The sequence below is a fragment of the Nelumbo lutea genome, chromosome 4, assembly GCF_056320005.1.
Source record: "Nelumbo lutea isolate HS-2025 chromosome 4, American lotus-T2T, whole genome shotgun sequence".
Lineage (NCBI taxonomy): Eukaryota > Viridiplantae > Streptophyta > Magnoliopsida > Proteales > Nelumbonaceae > Nelumbo > Nelumbo lutea.
In genome coordinates, this window is record NC_142687.1 from 100,169,491 (window position 1) to 100,185,000 (window position 15,510).

Below are 15,510 nucleotides of genomic sequence, written 5' to 3' on the forward strand. Positions count from 1 at the left end.
CCATCATTTCTTTCTCATGTCCAACCAGAAATTTAAGCTTGGAACTTGGGGGAATGTGGAGAAAATAAAGAATGATTGGATTGAATATGGGTATCCACTAGGGGTGGACACGAACCGAGCTTTTCAAAAGCTATTCAAGCTCGTCTCGGCTTGACCCATATTGAGCTTCGAGCCGAATTCGAGTCTCATATATGGCTCGTCTATCAATCAAGCCGAGCTCAGACATTTTAAAGTTTGGCTCGTTAGGCTTGCGAGCCTATCGAGCCTCTATATATGTATGTTATATATATATATATATATTTAAATTATATGTATTATGTATATAAGTGTATATGTATCATACTATTTTAGAAAAATTATTGGTAGGGGCACAATTACATCATTGTGCCTAGACATAATATGCTTTTTCTTTGTAAAAATAGATTAGAGACAAAGGGAGAAAATATCCCTCTTCGATCAAAAGTCAAAACCTAAACCCTTTCTTTCTAGTTTCTTCACTTTCAGTTTCATACTTCAATTTCAGAGTTTCGTTCTCCTTTGCTCTCACAAACTCTCATTGGTCAACGGTCTCAGGCTCTCAGTTCTCGCCTAGTTAGGCCAATATTGTTCGAAAGTGGGAGGAGCCTTTCGGTCTCAGGCTCTCAGCTCTCAGAGTTTTGTTCTCCTCTACAGGCATTTTGACGCCTCCGAATCTCTCTCACTCTCTGCTACAAAATCCATGAAAGTCGAAACACAATCAGTATCAAATAGAGTCGAACGACAAGAACTCATAGGCTTCTTGGTTTCTTTTAAGTAGTCACCGCTCTCAGTGCTTTCACAACCAATATCCAGCGACAACGGTTTGCTCCTTCTTCTTCTTCTTCTTATTTGGGGTTCTTCTCTTCAAACTACAATTGGAACTTGGAACTTGGAAGGATTGATTGCATCGACAAGAACCCTGCGGCATTGCCCCCATTAAGGGTGAATAAACCAAAACTTCACATTCAAACCTGTGAATTATGTAGTCTGTGGAGAACTCCAAATCGATAAGAACCCTATGGTTCGGTTCATTATCAAGCTCGAACCTATGAATTTTGCAATCAAACTGAGCTGAGCTCGAATACTCAAATGTTCGGCTCAACTCAACTCGAATCCACTACTTCACTTTTTAATATCCGATATGATTTGATATGATGATATTTAAATGTGTTTGCTTTTACCTACAAAGATCAATATGCAACTTTGATACCAGAAAGGCATCATATCTGAAAAATCTTTTTACCAATCATCCAGTATCATAAATGTGGTAACCAATGAAGTGATATTTATCAAAATTCATGGATGGATTTTGATGGGTCAAAGCTCTTCTAGTACCATGTCTTTCTAACAATATAGATTTTCCCATATAAAATAGTGAAAAATGCAAATAGTGTTGTGAATTAATAGTAATATATCATTTAATGGTTGATCGGAATCACTTGTGGTCACCCAATTAAAAAAAATTGAAAACTGATTCTAAATTGGAAAGGCCACTGAATTTCGATTCAACTGGGGTCTGACCATCAGGTCGTCATGAATCTTGCAACTCTAGTGAAACATACAACATTCAAACCCATTGTAGCAATAACTCATCATACGGTCAAGATTAATCTTCTTCTCTTTTTCCTTGCCTTTGCATTGTTGCTGAAAGGCTTTGATTTGACTCAACCATAGATCTTTTAAATAAAGTAGCACTTCTTTGGCATTGCAACAACAGGAGTAGAGCAAGAGATAAATGAAAACCCTAGGGAGCTTCAAAAAGTGGTTGAGTTGCTTCTTTTGCATCTCCTTTATGCCATTGTCAAGCGCTTGATTTAGCTTTCGCTTAAAGCGCTTGATGGGCGCCCTCATCTCTAAGGCTCCCTCCCACTTGATGGACACCAACACTCCTAAGACTAGAGCCGCACAAAGGGTTGTAGTCCCTCTAATGAGCTCATGACTAGTTGCTTCTAACTTGGTGGTATCCAAGGCTTCACGAAACAGCTTTTGGAAGCATTGACTTACGCTTTTCGAGTCTACCCCTTGTAGAATACCGAAGAGCATATTGTCCGCGTATCTAACATACCTGAGTTTGTCCTCCTGCTCTAGAATGGATTAGATCATTAAATCGAATTGGCGCATGAAGACATTCATAAGAATAGGAGATAGTGGACTGCCCTATGGTATGCCTTTTGAATTGGAGGCATAGTTCAGTAATGCATTGATCTATATGAAATTGACAACCTCATAAGATTGATCTAGTTGTGATGGATGCTCTCTCCCTGTTGTTAAGTAGGGTTTGTTTTTGAAAGCATTTTCCTAACCTACTCACATGGTTTAAGAAAAGGGCGTGGGGCTCTAACATTCTATGCCCATGTTGAGGTGGGTTGATCGACTAATTAAAGCGGACATCGTCGGCTTCTTTGATAATATAGATCAATGCATTACTGAATTCGATCACACAATTTCATATTGGGCAAGGAAATGAGAGCTTTTGTCAATTAATTGATATATGCATTGATTTGTCATTTGTCAATGCATAAACTTAATGTTGCCAAACACAAGCAAAAGTGAACTAGACTGCAAATTTACCCTGAACCGGGGTTTACACTCCATTTGCTTTGTTTCCAAATGTAGCATTAGGCTCAATTTGGAAGGAGTATAAATGCAAATATGTAGAGTGCAAGACCTTATATTTTGCATTATTTTGTATGTATTTGCACAGTACATATTTGCATTTGTACTCTTTCCTAACTCAGCCTTAGTCTCAAAATTAGTAATGCAATTAGATATTTTTACAAGTACATAATTATGGTATTTGTGCAAATATATATATATATATATATATATAGATAGATAGATAGATAGATAGATAGATATATAGATACATACATACATATATATTTCTTACTATACAGTTGTTGTCATCATCATCATCTAAGCCTTGTCTTTAAGTATATGGGGTCAGCTACAAGGGTCTTGTTTTTGCCATTTTTTTTTCGGTTCAATGCCCTATCAATTGTTAAATTATGAATGCTTATTGGACCATATCAAGTGGTCTACATGGTCTCCTTGACGAAACCATTTTAGTCTATTGTCTCTCATTTAATTACTTATTGGAGCCCTTCTTAAGATTCCTTTACCTCATCTTTTACCCTACCCTTTTTGCACTTATATTTTTGGACATCTTGTCCTATTATGCTTGTATCATTTTTTTTTATTTTTTTGCATTTAAATTAAACTTAAATTTATTGATACATATACATCAGAAAATATATATACACATATTAAGGATACAATTGGGGTTGGTTTGAATTAGCATTTTACATTTCTTCGGATTCAGGCCTTGGGCTGGGCCCATTAAAATCTTGACAGAAACCTCGGCCCAAGTTGTTGATGATGACATATATATTTATATCATATTTATACATATAAATTTGAACTCATATTAAAATTGTATTATATCAGGTTGTCCAAAGCTTTAACCCTAAGGTTATGTTTGGTTTGAAGGAAAATGTAAGAAAAGGTAGGGAAATCTATACAAAATTTGTAAAATTAGGTTCATATTCTTCAACCCTAAAAAGAAAATAAAAAAAAAATATCAGAACATTAACCCGCCCCAACCTTATTTGACTTTTTTGTTTTTTTGAGTTGGGTTGGGGCTAACCCGGTCCAAGCTGTGACCCTGATATGTGAAGAAAAGAATATTTATGTTTGGTAGCCACAAATGGGCCATTTTGGGTCACGCTGTGATGGCGGGGAATGTACAGGAAATGCTATTGTTGCTGATTTATCCACGGAAGAGAAAAACGTTAAGTGATTCAGTTCAGCCACTTCACCTTTTTCCAGATGGCGCTTTTGCAAGGCGACCGTGCAGAAAGCTACTTCTCCGTCGTTATTTTGCCGTAGCGTCGTTTTGCGTCGATTTTACTCTTGTTAAGCAGATTAAGAAATAGAGGGTATTTTGGTAATTTATCCATGTTTGAACTAGTACGTAAGTTGTCCGTATGAACTATATGAACAATAAAGTCGAAAACAGTAAAAGCAAAAAATAGAAATTATTTTAAACAAATAAAAGAAATTAATTTGACTCTCTCTCTCTATGTTTCTGTTTCTCTCTCCTCATCGCTCTCTCTATCTCTCTTCTTTCTCTCTCTAAGTATAAAAAACCAGCGGAAAATAATGGCGGTTGTAGTGATTCATTGGTTTAAAGGAGAGAGAGGTAAAGGAAGAGATCTGAAGCAGCAGCACTAGCAGAAGCAGCAGCACTAGCAGAAGCAGCAGCTCGCTTCTCTTACTGAAAAAAGCAATAGAAAGAAAAAAAGACTAAGCTTGAAAAGAACCTAAAAAGGGGAATTTCGGTGATGGAGCGTCTAGAAATGCTCTGTAAATTCCGATCATTCTCCTCTTAAACCCATCCTGGATGTCTAATTCGTCCTGAAATGCACGATTCGTTGCCAGAATTGACGAATCCGGAGCTGTCTCGGTGTACTTCAGGTGGAGATCTAGAGTACCTAGGGTTTAAGAAGCCATTTTGGCCTGAAGTGGAGCTTGCTTAGAATTTCTGGTGCACTTCGGGTGGTGTGGGTTTTTTCATGGTTTGGAGTCTAAAAGGCTGAGATCTGAAGGGATTGTGTGTTTCATCTGTTCTGTTTTTTTTTTTTTTTTTTTGGGGGGGTGGGGGGGTTCTGTACTGGAATGCATGTCTTTGGCTTTGTTTTTTTTTTTCTTATTAGCATCCTGAAGGGCAGGCAAGGAAGGGGTTAGTGGGTGGTGACTGGTGAGTATTGAAAACCCTAGGAAGAGGTCTTGGTAGCCGAGAGGATCAGAAGAAGAGTGTTTTGGAAGTGGTGAAGGTGATTTCATTTTTGCTTTATTTTGGGAGCGGGACCTGGATTTTAGTTGAAATGCGTGGGTTCTCTGCATGAAGGTCGTTGCGTGAAGCTGTGGATTGGAGATTGTAAGCTTGGGGTTTGGCCGGAGACGATCTGGAACGAATGAGGCTGAAGAGAATTATATTTTGTAGCGGACCCGGTTTTGGGTGAACCTTGGGGTGGTAGGGGGTTGGAGCTGGTTCTCTTTCAGTTTCGGATGTTTGGCGTCTGGTTTCTCGTTTGGTATTTCTGGTGGATTGGAGGATTTACAGAGCGAGGACACTAAGAACTAATTGGAATTTTGGACGGGCTTTGTGGTTGGGCGAGGGGTTGAAGCAGAGTTATGGTAGTTTGTGGCGAGAAGGGAGTGAGGGAAGCTGATTTTCTCTGTGAGAAGGAAGGGGAGGTAGCGGGTTTTTGCTTGAAGGGGTGTCTGTTTACGAAGATTTTGCTTGTTTATTGAGGTTAGCGGCAACCCTTTTGGATCCTGAGTTGGTTGGCAAGTAACCAGACTTGTGCGGAAGTCTCATCGAACCCGCAGAAATGAGACTCTCTTCGTCGGGTTTCACCCATCAGACGCAGGAAGGTAAGCTTACAGTCGCCATACATTTTGTATATCTTGGTGGTTTTCGAGTTTGTATTTGCACTTCTGTTTTTCTTTTCCTCTTTCTGGTTAATTACCCTCGGGCGTCGTGCTTCATTGATTGTGGGCACTCCTCTTCTCGTTCCTCCTCCTCTTCTACCACCACAGTAACCTCTTCCCCCTACTTTGTTAGAATATGATTTGTTGGGTTTTTGGTGTGATGACAGGGTTCTTAGGATTTCACGGTCTCTCCAGCCAAGCGCTTTTTACCGTGATAATTTGCCAATTCCTCTCTGAAGTTAATTTTTTACTTCGGTTCCGTTTGTAAGGAGTAAAAATACAAATATGTAGATAGAGTGCAAAACCTTGTAGTTTGTATTATTTTATATGCATTTGTGCTCTTTCCAAATTCAGCCTTCCGGCCGGCGTTCTGTTGCAAAATTTTATCGTTCGCTATATTTGGGGGGATTGTGGTCACGATAGCGCCGTTTGAATTATATATCTAGACAGAAAATTGTCCTATTAGCAGAGAAATAGGGGAGGTCATCTCCATGACCTTGGTCTTTGATATTATTGCTAACTATCCTACCCCTTTTTGTTAAATGTACAAAACCAAGTTTGTTTCTTCATCAGTCTCTGCGAAATGTTCTGCAGGGGAAAAGAGATGTCTGAATTCTGAGCTATGGCATGCATGTGCGGGACCTCTTGTTTCTTTGCCTCCTGTTGGAAGCCGTGTGGTCTACTTCCCCCAGGGTCACAGTGAGCAGGTTAGTCTACATCTATGGTCTCGTCAAATGTCATTGTCATTGCCTATCTGATGGAATATGAATAGATTGGTAGGAAATAAATAAAAAAAAAAGAATAGATTGGTATCAATGTTAATAATTTATATTTGTTTGGAGCAAGATCGTTGCTGAATTGTTAGGATTTATGACAAAGCAGCATTTTTCCTAGCTGCCTGCTGGTTTATATGTATTTTGTTTATTATGGAAAGAAACATTGATGTATGTGTGATATCTTTTATCCATGTCTGTCTCTATATGCATGTATGTATGCAGTTTTTGCATTTGCAATCCTTGAATAGTGCTGGAAGTAATCAGGTCAGAGTTCCATGTTTGTATGCACTTTCTAAGTTCCATTTTCTATTTGACCAACTTCTTATAGTGACAATTCCCTAGCTTGAGCTTAAGGCTCATCTTACTCTACTTTTTCTACTGTTTATTTCATGCCTATATTCATTTCATCAGGATAACAACCCTGCAAAGACTGCTCTTCTATCCACACACTAATTCTACATTCAAAAGCTTATGGCCATTCGTACATCATTATGCCATTGCCTTATATGTTACTCAAGAAAGTCACGCATATTACAGAATGTCTCATTGGTAATTTAAGTCCACCTCTTTAATGTTAAATACTGAGAAAATTGTTGTTGGTCCCATGCAGGTGGCTGCATCTACCAACAAGGAGGTGGATGCCCATATCCCTAATTACCCAAACTTACCACCACAGCTAATCTGTCAGCTTCACAATGTGACCATGCATGTAAGTTCTGTTCTGCTGAACTATTGATTCTGGATATTCTTAAAGCCTGCTCTTTAAAATTTGAAAATTTGTCAAATTCAGGCAGATGTGGAGACTGATGAAGTATATGCTCAGATGACCTTGCAACCGCTGAGTCTGGTAACATCCTTTGTCTTGATTTCTGTTCATGATTTTTTTTTTTTTTTTGCCTGTGCACATTCATTTACCTTTTCTCTTCTTTCTTTAGCAAGAGCAAAAGGATGCATACCTACCTGCTGAATTGGGTGCACCCAGCAAACAGCCAACAAACTATTTTTGCAAGACATTGACTGCAAGTGACACTAGTACTCATGGAGGATTCTCTGTGCCTCGCCGAGCAGCTGAAAAAGTCTTCCCCCCACTGGTAGGTTATATGTGATATCTTTTTGAAGTTTTCCATACATCTTTTATCATCTAAGCTGGTCTCTTGACTATTGTATATCACTACTTTAGGACTTCTCCCTGCAACCTCCTGCTCAAGAGTTGATTGCAAGGGATCTCCATGATAATGAATGGAAATTCAGACATATTTTTCGCGGTTAGTTTTCTGATACTATTAGAAAATGATTCTATTTGTGAACTTTCTTGTTTGTCACTCCTGCTGCTTTATGCTTACATGTCTGGTGAACTCTTAAATCTGAAATTTATCTATTTGGTTTTTAAAATGTGTGTAGCATCCACTCTTGTCTCTTGAGGCAACTTATTCATGTTAGTAACATTTTTCAAGTATTGAGATGTTGAATGTTTTGTTGCTGGTGGAACTACTGGGTTGGAGTTGGGATTTTTTGTTGTATTCTGGATAATTTTGGACTGCTTGTATGTCTGAAACCTTTTCCGTAAAGTTGTATGATTATCATTTGAATCCTATGATTTGGTTCATGAATTTTATGATTTATACAATTGTATGTGGATTAATTGACTTTCAAATGGAGGTTGATTATATCGTCTTCTAGTGTAGAAGTGGTAAATTTTATTGTTTTAACTTTTAAGGACACAAATGCTAAATATGGATTAAAATAAATAGGGAAATATCTCTTTTCTATGTACATTTATCCTTCTTAGTAATATTTGTTTTTCATTTTTTTGACAGGTTTGTAAAAAAATTAATAATCTTTGATTTATGATAAGATTCATGATTCAATTCAACTTTCTGTAAGATTTATGATAACAATTACAATATTTTTGAAGTATAGATATGATCACAATTAATTGAATAGAATTGAAACCTCGTTCTCATGTCTGCCAGCTCAAGATTTTACCATTGTATCAGGCAATAGCCCCTTGTACATACATAATATACATATACATACATGCATACATGCATACATACATACATGTATATATATGTATGTGTATGACTGTATGTATGTATAGGGTGGGGCTTGGCACAATGTTTGGGTTGCTCCATTGCGGCCTGGGTGACCAGGGTTCAAATATTGGAAACAGCCTCTCTGTATTTGCAAGGGTAAGGCTGTATACATCTGTCCCTCCACAGACCCCACATTGGCCGGAGCTTTGTGCACTGGGTTGCCCTTTATATATATATGTGTATATGTATTATGTATAACAACTTCAGTCTTGAGGTCCTATTAGTCCTAATTAATCCTATTTAATAGCTCTAACAAACTCTTAGGCCTCCTCTAAAGTATTTCTTATTAGTTCCTATAAATCTGAGTGTGTGTGTGTGTGTGTATCGGTGTATGTATACCAGAGTTCAGCATTCTTTTTATTACAGTTGTCTGCTTTCCAAGTCAGATGCCTCCCAATATGGACAAATCCTGTTTAACATCTTCCCTTGCAAGGGAACCAGCAGAGGAATTTGTACTTCCATTGACCTATTTAAACTAGATGCTCAACCTGGATGCTGAAGAACTTGCCTCCCTGTGCTGGGGGGGGTGTATATGCAAGCAACTTACCTTTCAACCATCCAATTACAACCTTTGATTTCTTTCAATATCAAGCTCTCTATAGCCTAAACACACAGCTACACCCAGCCCTTATGTGAGTGCAATTCAGCATTAATGGAGTCGCCAATTTCAATTGGACCACAGCAATTCAGCTTAAATTTCCATGTAAATATTGTGTGGTTTTGAACAATTAAAAAATCTTGTGCTTTTTAAGATGTTGGTGCCATTATTTCTGGAATATTCTCATACCATACAACTTGTAAGAAAAACTATAAGGGAGAAAATGAAGTGCTCTTATCAAAGTTAATTCATCAAGCTACAATAGCAAGCCAGGTGAGACTCTCACTAGGTAAGGTGGGGCCATTAGGCCCATTGCCCAACATTGATCTGGCTTTTGGGAGAGGTGGGTAGACCGGATTTGGACCTAACCTTTGTTTTATATATAGTAGTTGCTCTCAGACCTAAACCTGCGTTCTCACTCTTCTCAGCCTGAGATTTTATCATTACACCAGGCACTGGATCCTCCTAGGTTCAGGTCATGTGTTCCCTGCAAAATGATCATCACCTATGAACCTAGGTGCATTTTCTAAAACTTGATCTTAGCCAAAAGGCTGAGAAAGGTATCACTTTCTTTCTAAAACACTGCTTAGGACATGAATGACTAAAAGATATTCATGTAAATCTTTGGCAGTTGCATATTTAGAAAATATATATCCTTAATTTCATTAACCTTAGTTACATAGTAAAGTAAGCATACTTCTTGAAATAATAATGAGCAATAATCGTTTTCCTGCTGTCATGAATCTCATCTACAAATCTCAGACAATTGGTAATCTTATGATGCCAATGGTATCCCAACTCTTTCTTTGCCTTGGCTACATCATTCAGTGACCACTTCTCTTATATGCTGTAGAAAACAATGCAAACTTCAATAACCAAAAAAGGAAGGTGGTGGGTTTGTAAAGAAGAGAGAAACAAATATTCATTAGTTGATTTCACTTCTAATGCAGGTCAGCCCAAGAGGCATCTTCTTACAACAGGTTGGAGTGTGTTTGTAAGTGCAAAAAGACTTGTTGCTGGTGACTCTGTCCTTTTTATCTGGTATGCTCTTTTCCTTAAATTTCCTATCAGTGATTTCATTTTTTTGTTTCCCATGGACTGCTTGAATTGGTAAAGAATCACCCAGAGGAATAACCTTTCTACTTACTGTTGATGTTCTCTGCATGTGGGAGTTTGATCATAGTTTTCAAGGTTCCAAGGCGAGGCTAGGCGATAGGGGGCGCCTAGGCGTTGCCTAGGTGATGGATTTTTTTTTAAGTAAAAAATATATAGCATAGGGTAATTCCCTATGTTCCACAACCATATTTCCTTAATAATTGTCCATAATTTTCATAAGAAAAGTATAAAGTTCATGTGAAAGTATAGAAAATCAACATATTCTTGAAAAGAAAATGAAGAAAGAAAAGAAAATTCAAAAAATATAGGGGCTGAACCCCCTATTTTTGTTATAGGAAAAGAAGAAAAGAAAAGATGAAGGAGAAGACTAGAGGCCTTGAAGTCATAATTCTTAAATGCCATGCTATTTCTTACATGGCACTGTGAACTATTTTGTATATTCCTTATTTTTTAGATTATATTGTACAATAATAACGTACATATTTATTAAACTAAATTATTCATTTCGTAGGTTTTATATTCTAGTTTCTCTTTATCATTTTCTTATTTGTTAGGGTTCAATCAACACACATGTTGGTGTTTGATGTGTTGAACCCTTGAGAACTTCAAAATCGAAATTGATAAGCAAGGAAGAACTTGAAGTTTTGTCCAATTGGTACATTCTTCTTCTTCTACCCATTTGTTCTTTTCCTAGGACCAAAATGGTGGCTCAGCCCTTGTATTTTCTCTATTATCCTTTCTTTCTTCTTTTTCTTTCTTGTGGATATATTGATGTTCTATGTCTTAATACAAAGTTCATACTTTTTGTTTTTTATTTTTTATTAAGGTTGCTGGTTCGTGGTTACTATGAAACTTAGGTAATTACTCTAGGATCCTTAATTTTTATTTAAGGTACTTGCCTAGGTGACCATGTGACGAGCGCCCCCCCCCCCTCCTTCTTGCCTAGCCTTGCCTTGGCGCTTTGAAAACTATGCTTGATACTGAAAAACTTACCTGATTGGATAGTTCTCCAATCTCTTGATATCTATGGATTGTCAACAAAAGTGTTCTATCATCACCTTCCCACTTTGACTTTGCTTATCTTGAATCTCTACATCAGTTATTGATCATTGATCTATGGTATTACTAACTGCTGACACTAATGTATGTTTCCTTAAAGGAACGAAAAGAACCAGCTACTACTTGGAATCCGGCGGGCCAATCGGCCACAAACTGTGATGCCTTCATCAGTTCTATCAAGTGACAGCATGCACATAGGGCTCCTTGCAGCAGCAGCTCATGCAGCTGCAACAAACAGTCGTTTCACTATATTTTATAACCCAAGGTAGAGTGACTTCTGGTTTGGAAAAATTGGAAGTTTCATTTTTTTTTGTTTGTTCAATTGTGCCTTTCCTTCCTTTCAGGGCAAGCCCATCAGAATTTGTTATACCTCTTTCCAAATATGTCAAAGCAGTCTATCACACACGTGTTTCTGTTGGTATGCGCTTCAGGATGCTGTTTGAGACTGAAGAATCAAGTGTCCGACGGTTGGTCTCATTCTTAAGTTTACCTTCTTATCTTTGTCCTTTTTATTCTCTACGTGTTTAACATTTATTTTATTTTATTCTTATTTCCCTTTTCCATGGGGAGCTTGATAATGCTCTTTGGTCCACCATGTCCTGTATGCATAAAGAGGAAGATGATGTGGGTATTTGAATTTGGACACCATCTGAGGGTGCTCTATGAAATGTCCTGGGCAAAACCACAAAAATAATGTTTGTATCTGTGATGTTGAAAAATGCTTATGAATGTAAAGTGAGTCAGGTTCTAAATGTCAAGGTATCACCTAGGCGATTAGTTTCCCTTGGTTGGGCACCTTATCAATGTCTTATGTCACCCACCTAGGTGACAAAAATCATAAGACAGGCATCTTATTATAATATTATTACTATAGGCTACATCTTAATAATATTTGTATTTATACATTTTATTACATACTACATAAATAACTTATATTACTATTGAAATTTAAAAGATTCAAGGGTTTTGGGAAGAGAAAGAAAGAAGGATAAAGAGGTTTATTTTTCTTTTATTTTTTTCTCTTTTACATTTAATAGAATAGTTGGTTCATCCTTGTCTTTTTCTCTTATACTTTCTATCTTGAATTTTTATCAAAAAGAAATAATAGCTTTCTTCAGTTGCTAATTTGATTTTGAATTGCTCTATTAAATCCATATTATATTACTATTCTTTTTGAAAATATTGAAATTAATATATTTAAAATGCTATTGCCTTTTAGATATGATGATTTGTCATGTTTTGATAGGAAATTGTAATGTTCTTAATAAAGAGAAATGCTATTTTCCAATTAATATGTATGCTGATTGGTATATAAAACTAGGGAAACCAACCAAAATTTAGTTTTTTATTTTATAAAATCTTATTGTCTGGGTGACTAGGCACACCACTGTCACCCAGAATCACCTAGATGCCTTGATAATTATGGTCAAGTTTTTGCTGTAACTAATCATTTATTTATTTATTGTGAAATAAGCTTTGAGGAGTGCAACCTTATGTGCCAACTTATTGTTCAAAGCTGTGAATATGGTAGTTAGGACTCCTGTTTTACGCTGTTTTATGTTTGTGAGCTTTTGTTACATTCTAAAAATTGGAGATGCTACTTAAATTCTTCCAATTTCCACATTAATATTCCCTTCTTTTGCATCCATTGGATGCATAAATAGTTGCTTTCTAATTGTGTAATTATAATTTTTCTTTAGGTACATGGGTACAATTACAGGTATCAGTGACTTGGATCCTGTTCGTTGGCCAAACTCACATTGGCGCTCTGTGAAGGTTTTTGTGATCTTAGTGATTTGATTTATGACATTTTATGTTTGATGGGGGATTTTAGGAATCTTTCAGGGTCACTTATCCTTGTGAGCTCTGCTTCTGTTGATCCAGGTTGGCTGGGATGAGTCCACTGCAGGAGAAAGACAGCCTAGAGTGTCACTTTGGGAGATAGAACCTTTAACAACATTCCCTATGTATCCATCTCCATTCCCACTCCGACTTAAGCGACCATGGCCACCTGGCCTACCCTCACTTCATGGTATGTTCTTTTACTGCTTTTAAGGCTTGCAAAAAGTTATTCATAAGAAAAAGGCTGGAAAAAAGGCATAATATTTTCAATTTCCTTTCTTGGCTATAAATTTAAATCTTACTATGCAATATCTCTTTTGATCCAAACAGGAATCAAGGATGATGATATGGGTATTAATTCTCCACTCATGTGGCTCCGTGGAGATGGTGGAGACAGGGGTATTCAATCCCTAAATTTCCAGGGAATTGGGGTTACACCCTGGGTGCAGCCAAGGCTGGATGCTTCTATTCTAGGTCTGCAACCTGATATGTACCAGGCAATGGCTACTGCTGCCCTTCAGGAAATGAGGACCTTGGATCCTTCTAAACAGGCCTCCCCATCTCTTCTGCAATTCCAACAATCTCAGAATGTCAATAACAGAGCTACTTCTCTAATGCCAAGGCAAATGTTGCAGCAGTCTCAACCCCAACTTCCCTTTTTACAAAATGTTCAAGAAAATCAGCCCCATTCTCAGGCTTATCTTCTTCAACAACAGTTACAACAACGCCACTCATTTAATGACCAACAGCAGCAACCACAACGGCAGCCGCAACAGCAGCAACAACAGCAGCAGCAACAGCAACAGCAACAGCAACAGCAACAACAGTTGTCTGATCAACAACAGATCCCAAATGTTATGTCTGCCATGTCACACCTTGCTTCCGTCTCTCAGTCCCAACCTCCATCCTTACAGGGTATATCTTCATTCTGTGAGCAGCCAAATTTTGTAGGCTCCAATAGCCACCCTATAACCACATCTGCTGTTTCTCCCATTCAAAGTCTTTTGGGTTCGTTTTCCCACGATGAAACATCCCACCTTCTTAACTTGCCTAGGACCACTCCTCTCATCCCTTCTACCACCTGGTTTCCCAAGAGAGCCGCAGTTGAACCTCTACTCCCTTCTGGAGGAACCCAGTGTGCCCTTCCACAGGTGGAACAGATGGCTGCGGCACAGACAAATCTTTCTCAGCATTCTATCTCTTTGCCACCATTCCCTGGTAGAGAATGCTCAGTAGATCAAGAAGGTAGCACGGATCCACAAAGCCATCTTCTGTTTGGTGTTAATATAGATTCCTCATCACTTCTAATGCAGAATGGGATGTCAGGCCTCAGAGGTGTTGGCAGTGAGGGCGATTCGGCAACCATGCCTTTCGCTTCTAATTTTGTCAGTGCAACAGGCACTGAATTCCCACTTAATCCGGTTGTCACAACTTCCAGTTGCTTGGATGAATCAACCTTTCTGCAGTCACCAGAGAACGTGGGCCAAGTGAATCCACCAACAAGAACCTTTGTGAAGGTAAGCTAGATATATCATCAATATATTCTAATTCCATGAGCATTCTTGTTGACTGATGTGAAATATTTCTTCTTTTATACATCGAAACAGTAAGAGCTGGGCTTTATTGAGTTAGGTTAGATTTGGCCATGCAAACCTGACTTGAGTTATATTGGATCAATGAGTTGGCTGTTTGATCTCTAGTTCCAAGCTCACGGCTTTTGCATTGTTTATGGCATAGGCAGGGTGGAGGTCTTAGATGTCTGGATGTCATTCAGTTCAATTAGATTGTAGCCATATTGGACAAGTGACTTGAACTACTAACTAGGATTTTGGTTTTTAGTTGTGACCTACCTTCTTGTGCAGTGTTTAGTTGTGACCTTTTCTTATTACCTTTTTCGGGGGTATGGTGATGGTGGTGGTGGTTATAGTTATACTTCAACTTATCTAAGTGTGCATATAACATGCTTTCTTTCTTTTGCTTATGATGTCTAGTATTTGAATTTATTCCTTGGTAATTTGATCTGGATGCTGTAATTCCTGGCAGGTTTATAAATCAGGGTCCTTTGGGAGGTCACTGGATATTACTAGGTTCAGCAGCTACCATGAACTGCGCAGTGAGCTCGCACGTATGTTTGGCCTTGAAGGCCAATTGGAGGACCCTCTGAGATCAGGCTGGCAGCTTGTATTCGTCGACCGGGAGAACGATGTTCTTCTTCTCGGCGATGATCCCTGGCAGTAAGTGTCAACCTTTCACAGCTCCACTTTCTATTGCTTTTATACTGAGTTGTAATTGTTGAGGCTATATATGCTCTTAACAGTTCAGCTTGTTTACTAGTTGAATTTTTCATATATTTCAAGCTGTAAAGCTTATTTCCCAATGGCTCTGATTTCTTGTACTTTGCGTGCATGATGGTCATGGCATTATATGTTCAATATGCAGACAACCAGTAACTGTTGCATTTACGTTTCCATTTTGTTCAATATGCAGGCAATCAGTTTTATATATCTAT

The 15,510-nt window shown here is 38.0% G+C and overlaps 1 protein-coding gene across 2 annotated transcripts in view; it reads left to right on the plus strand.

Moving 5' to 3' along the window:
* Window positions 1-4,193: 4,193 nt before the first annotated feature.
* Window positions 4,194-15,510, plus strand: part of LOC148862184 (auxin response factor 17-like) — a 12,250-nt gene continuing 933 nt past the window's right edge. Inside the window, exons 1-14 of one of the 2 annotated variants that reach the window (XM_088984747.1) lie at window positions 4,194-5,457; window positions 6,109-6,221; window positions 6,901-6,999; window positions 7,081-7,137; window positions 7,226-7,381; window positions 7,471-7,555; window positions 9,935-10,025; window positions 11,260-11,424; window positions 11,504-11,626; window positions 12,860-12,935; window positions 13,044-13,191; window positions 13,332-14,246; window positions 14,328-14,518; window positions 15,045-15,235. In XM_088984747.1, coding sequence (XP_088840873.1) covers window positions 5,415-5,457; window positions 6,109-6,221; window positions 6,901-6,999; window positions 7,081-7,137; window positions 7,226-7,381; window positions 7,471-7,555; window positions 9,935-10,025; window positions 11,260-11,424; window positions 11,504-11,626; window positions 12,860-12,935; window positions 13,044-13,191; window positions 13,332-14,246; window positions 14,328-14,518; window positions 15,045-15,235 — 2,453 coding nt within the window. In that variant the 5' untranslated portion in view covers window positions 4,194-5,414. Of the gene's footprint in view, window positions 5,458-6,108; window positions 6,222-6,900; window positions 7,000-7,080; window positions 7,138-7,225; window positions 7,382-7,470; window positions 7,556-9,934; window positions 10,026-11,259; window positions 11,425-11,503; window positions 11,627-12,859; window positions 12,936-13,043; window positions 13,192-13,331; window positions 14,519-15,044; window positions 15,236-15,510 lie in introns of both variants that reach the window. The other variant, XM_088984746.1, reaches the window with a different exon arrangement.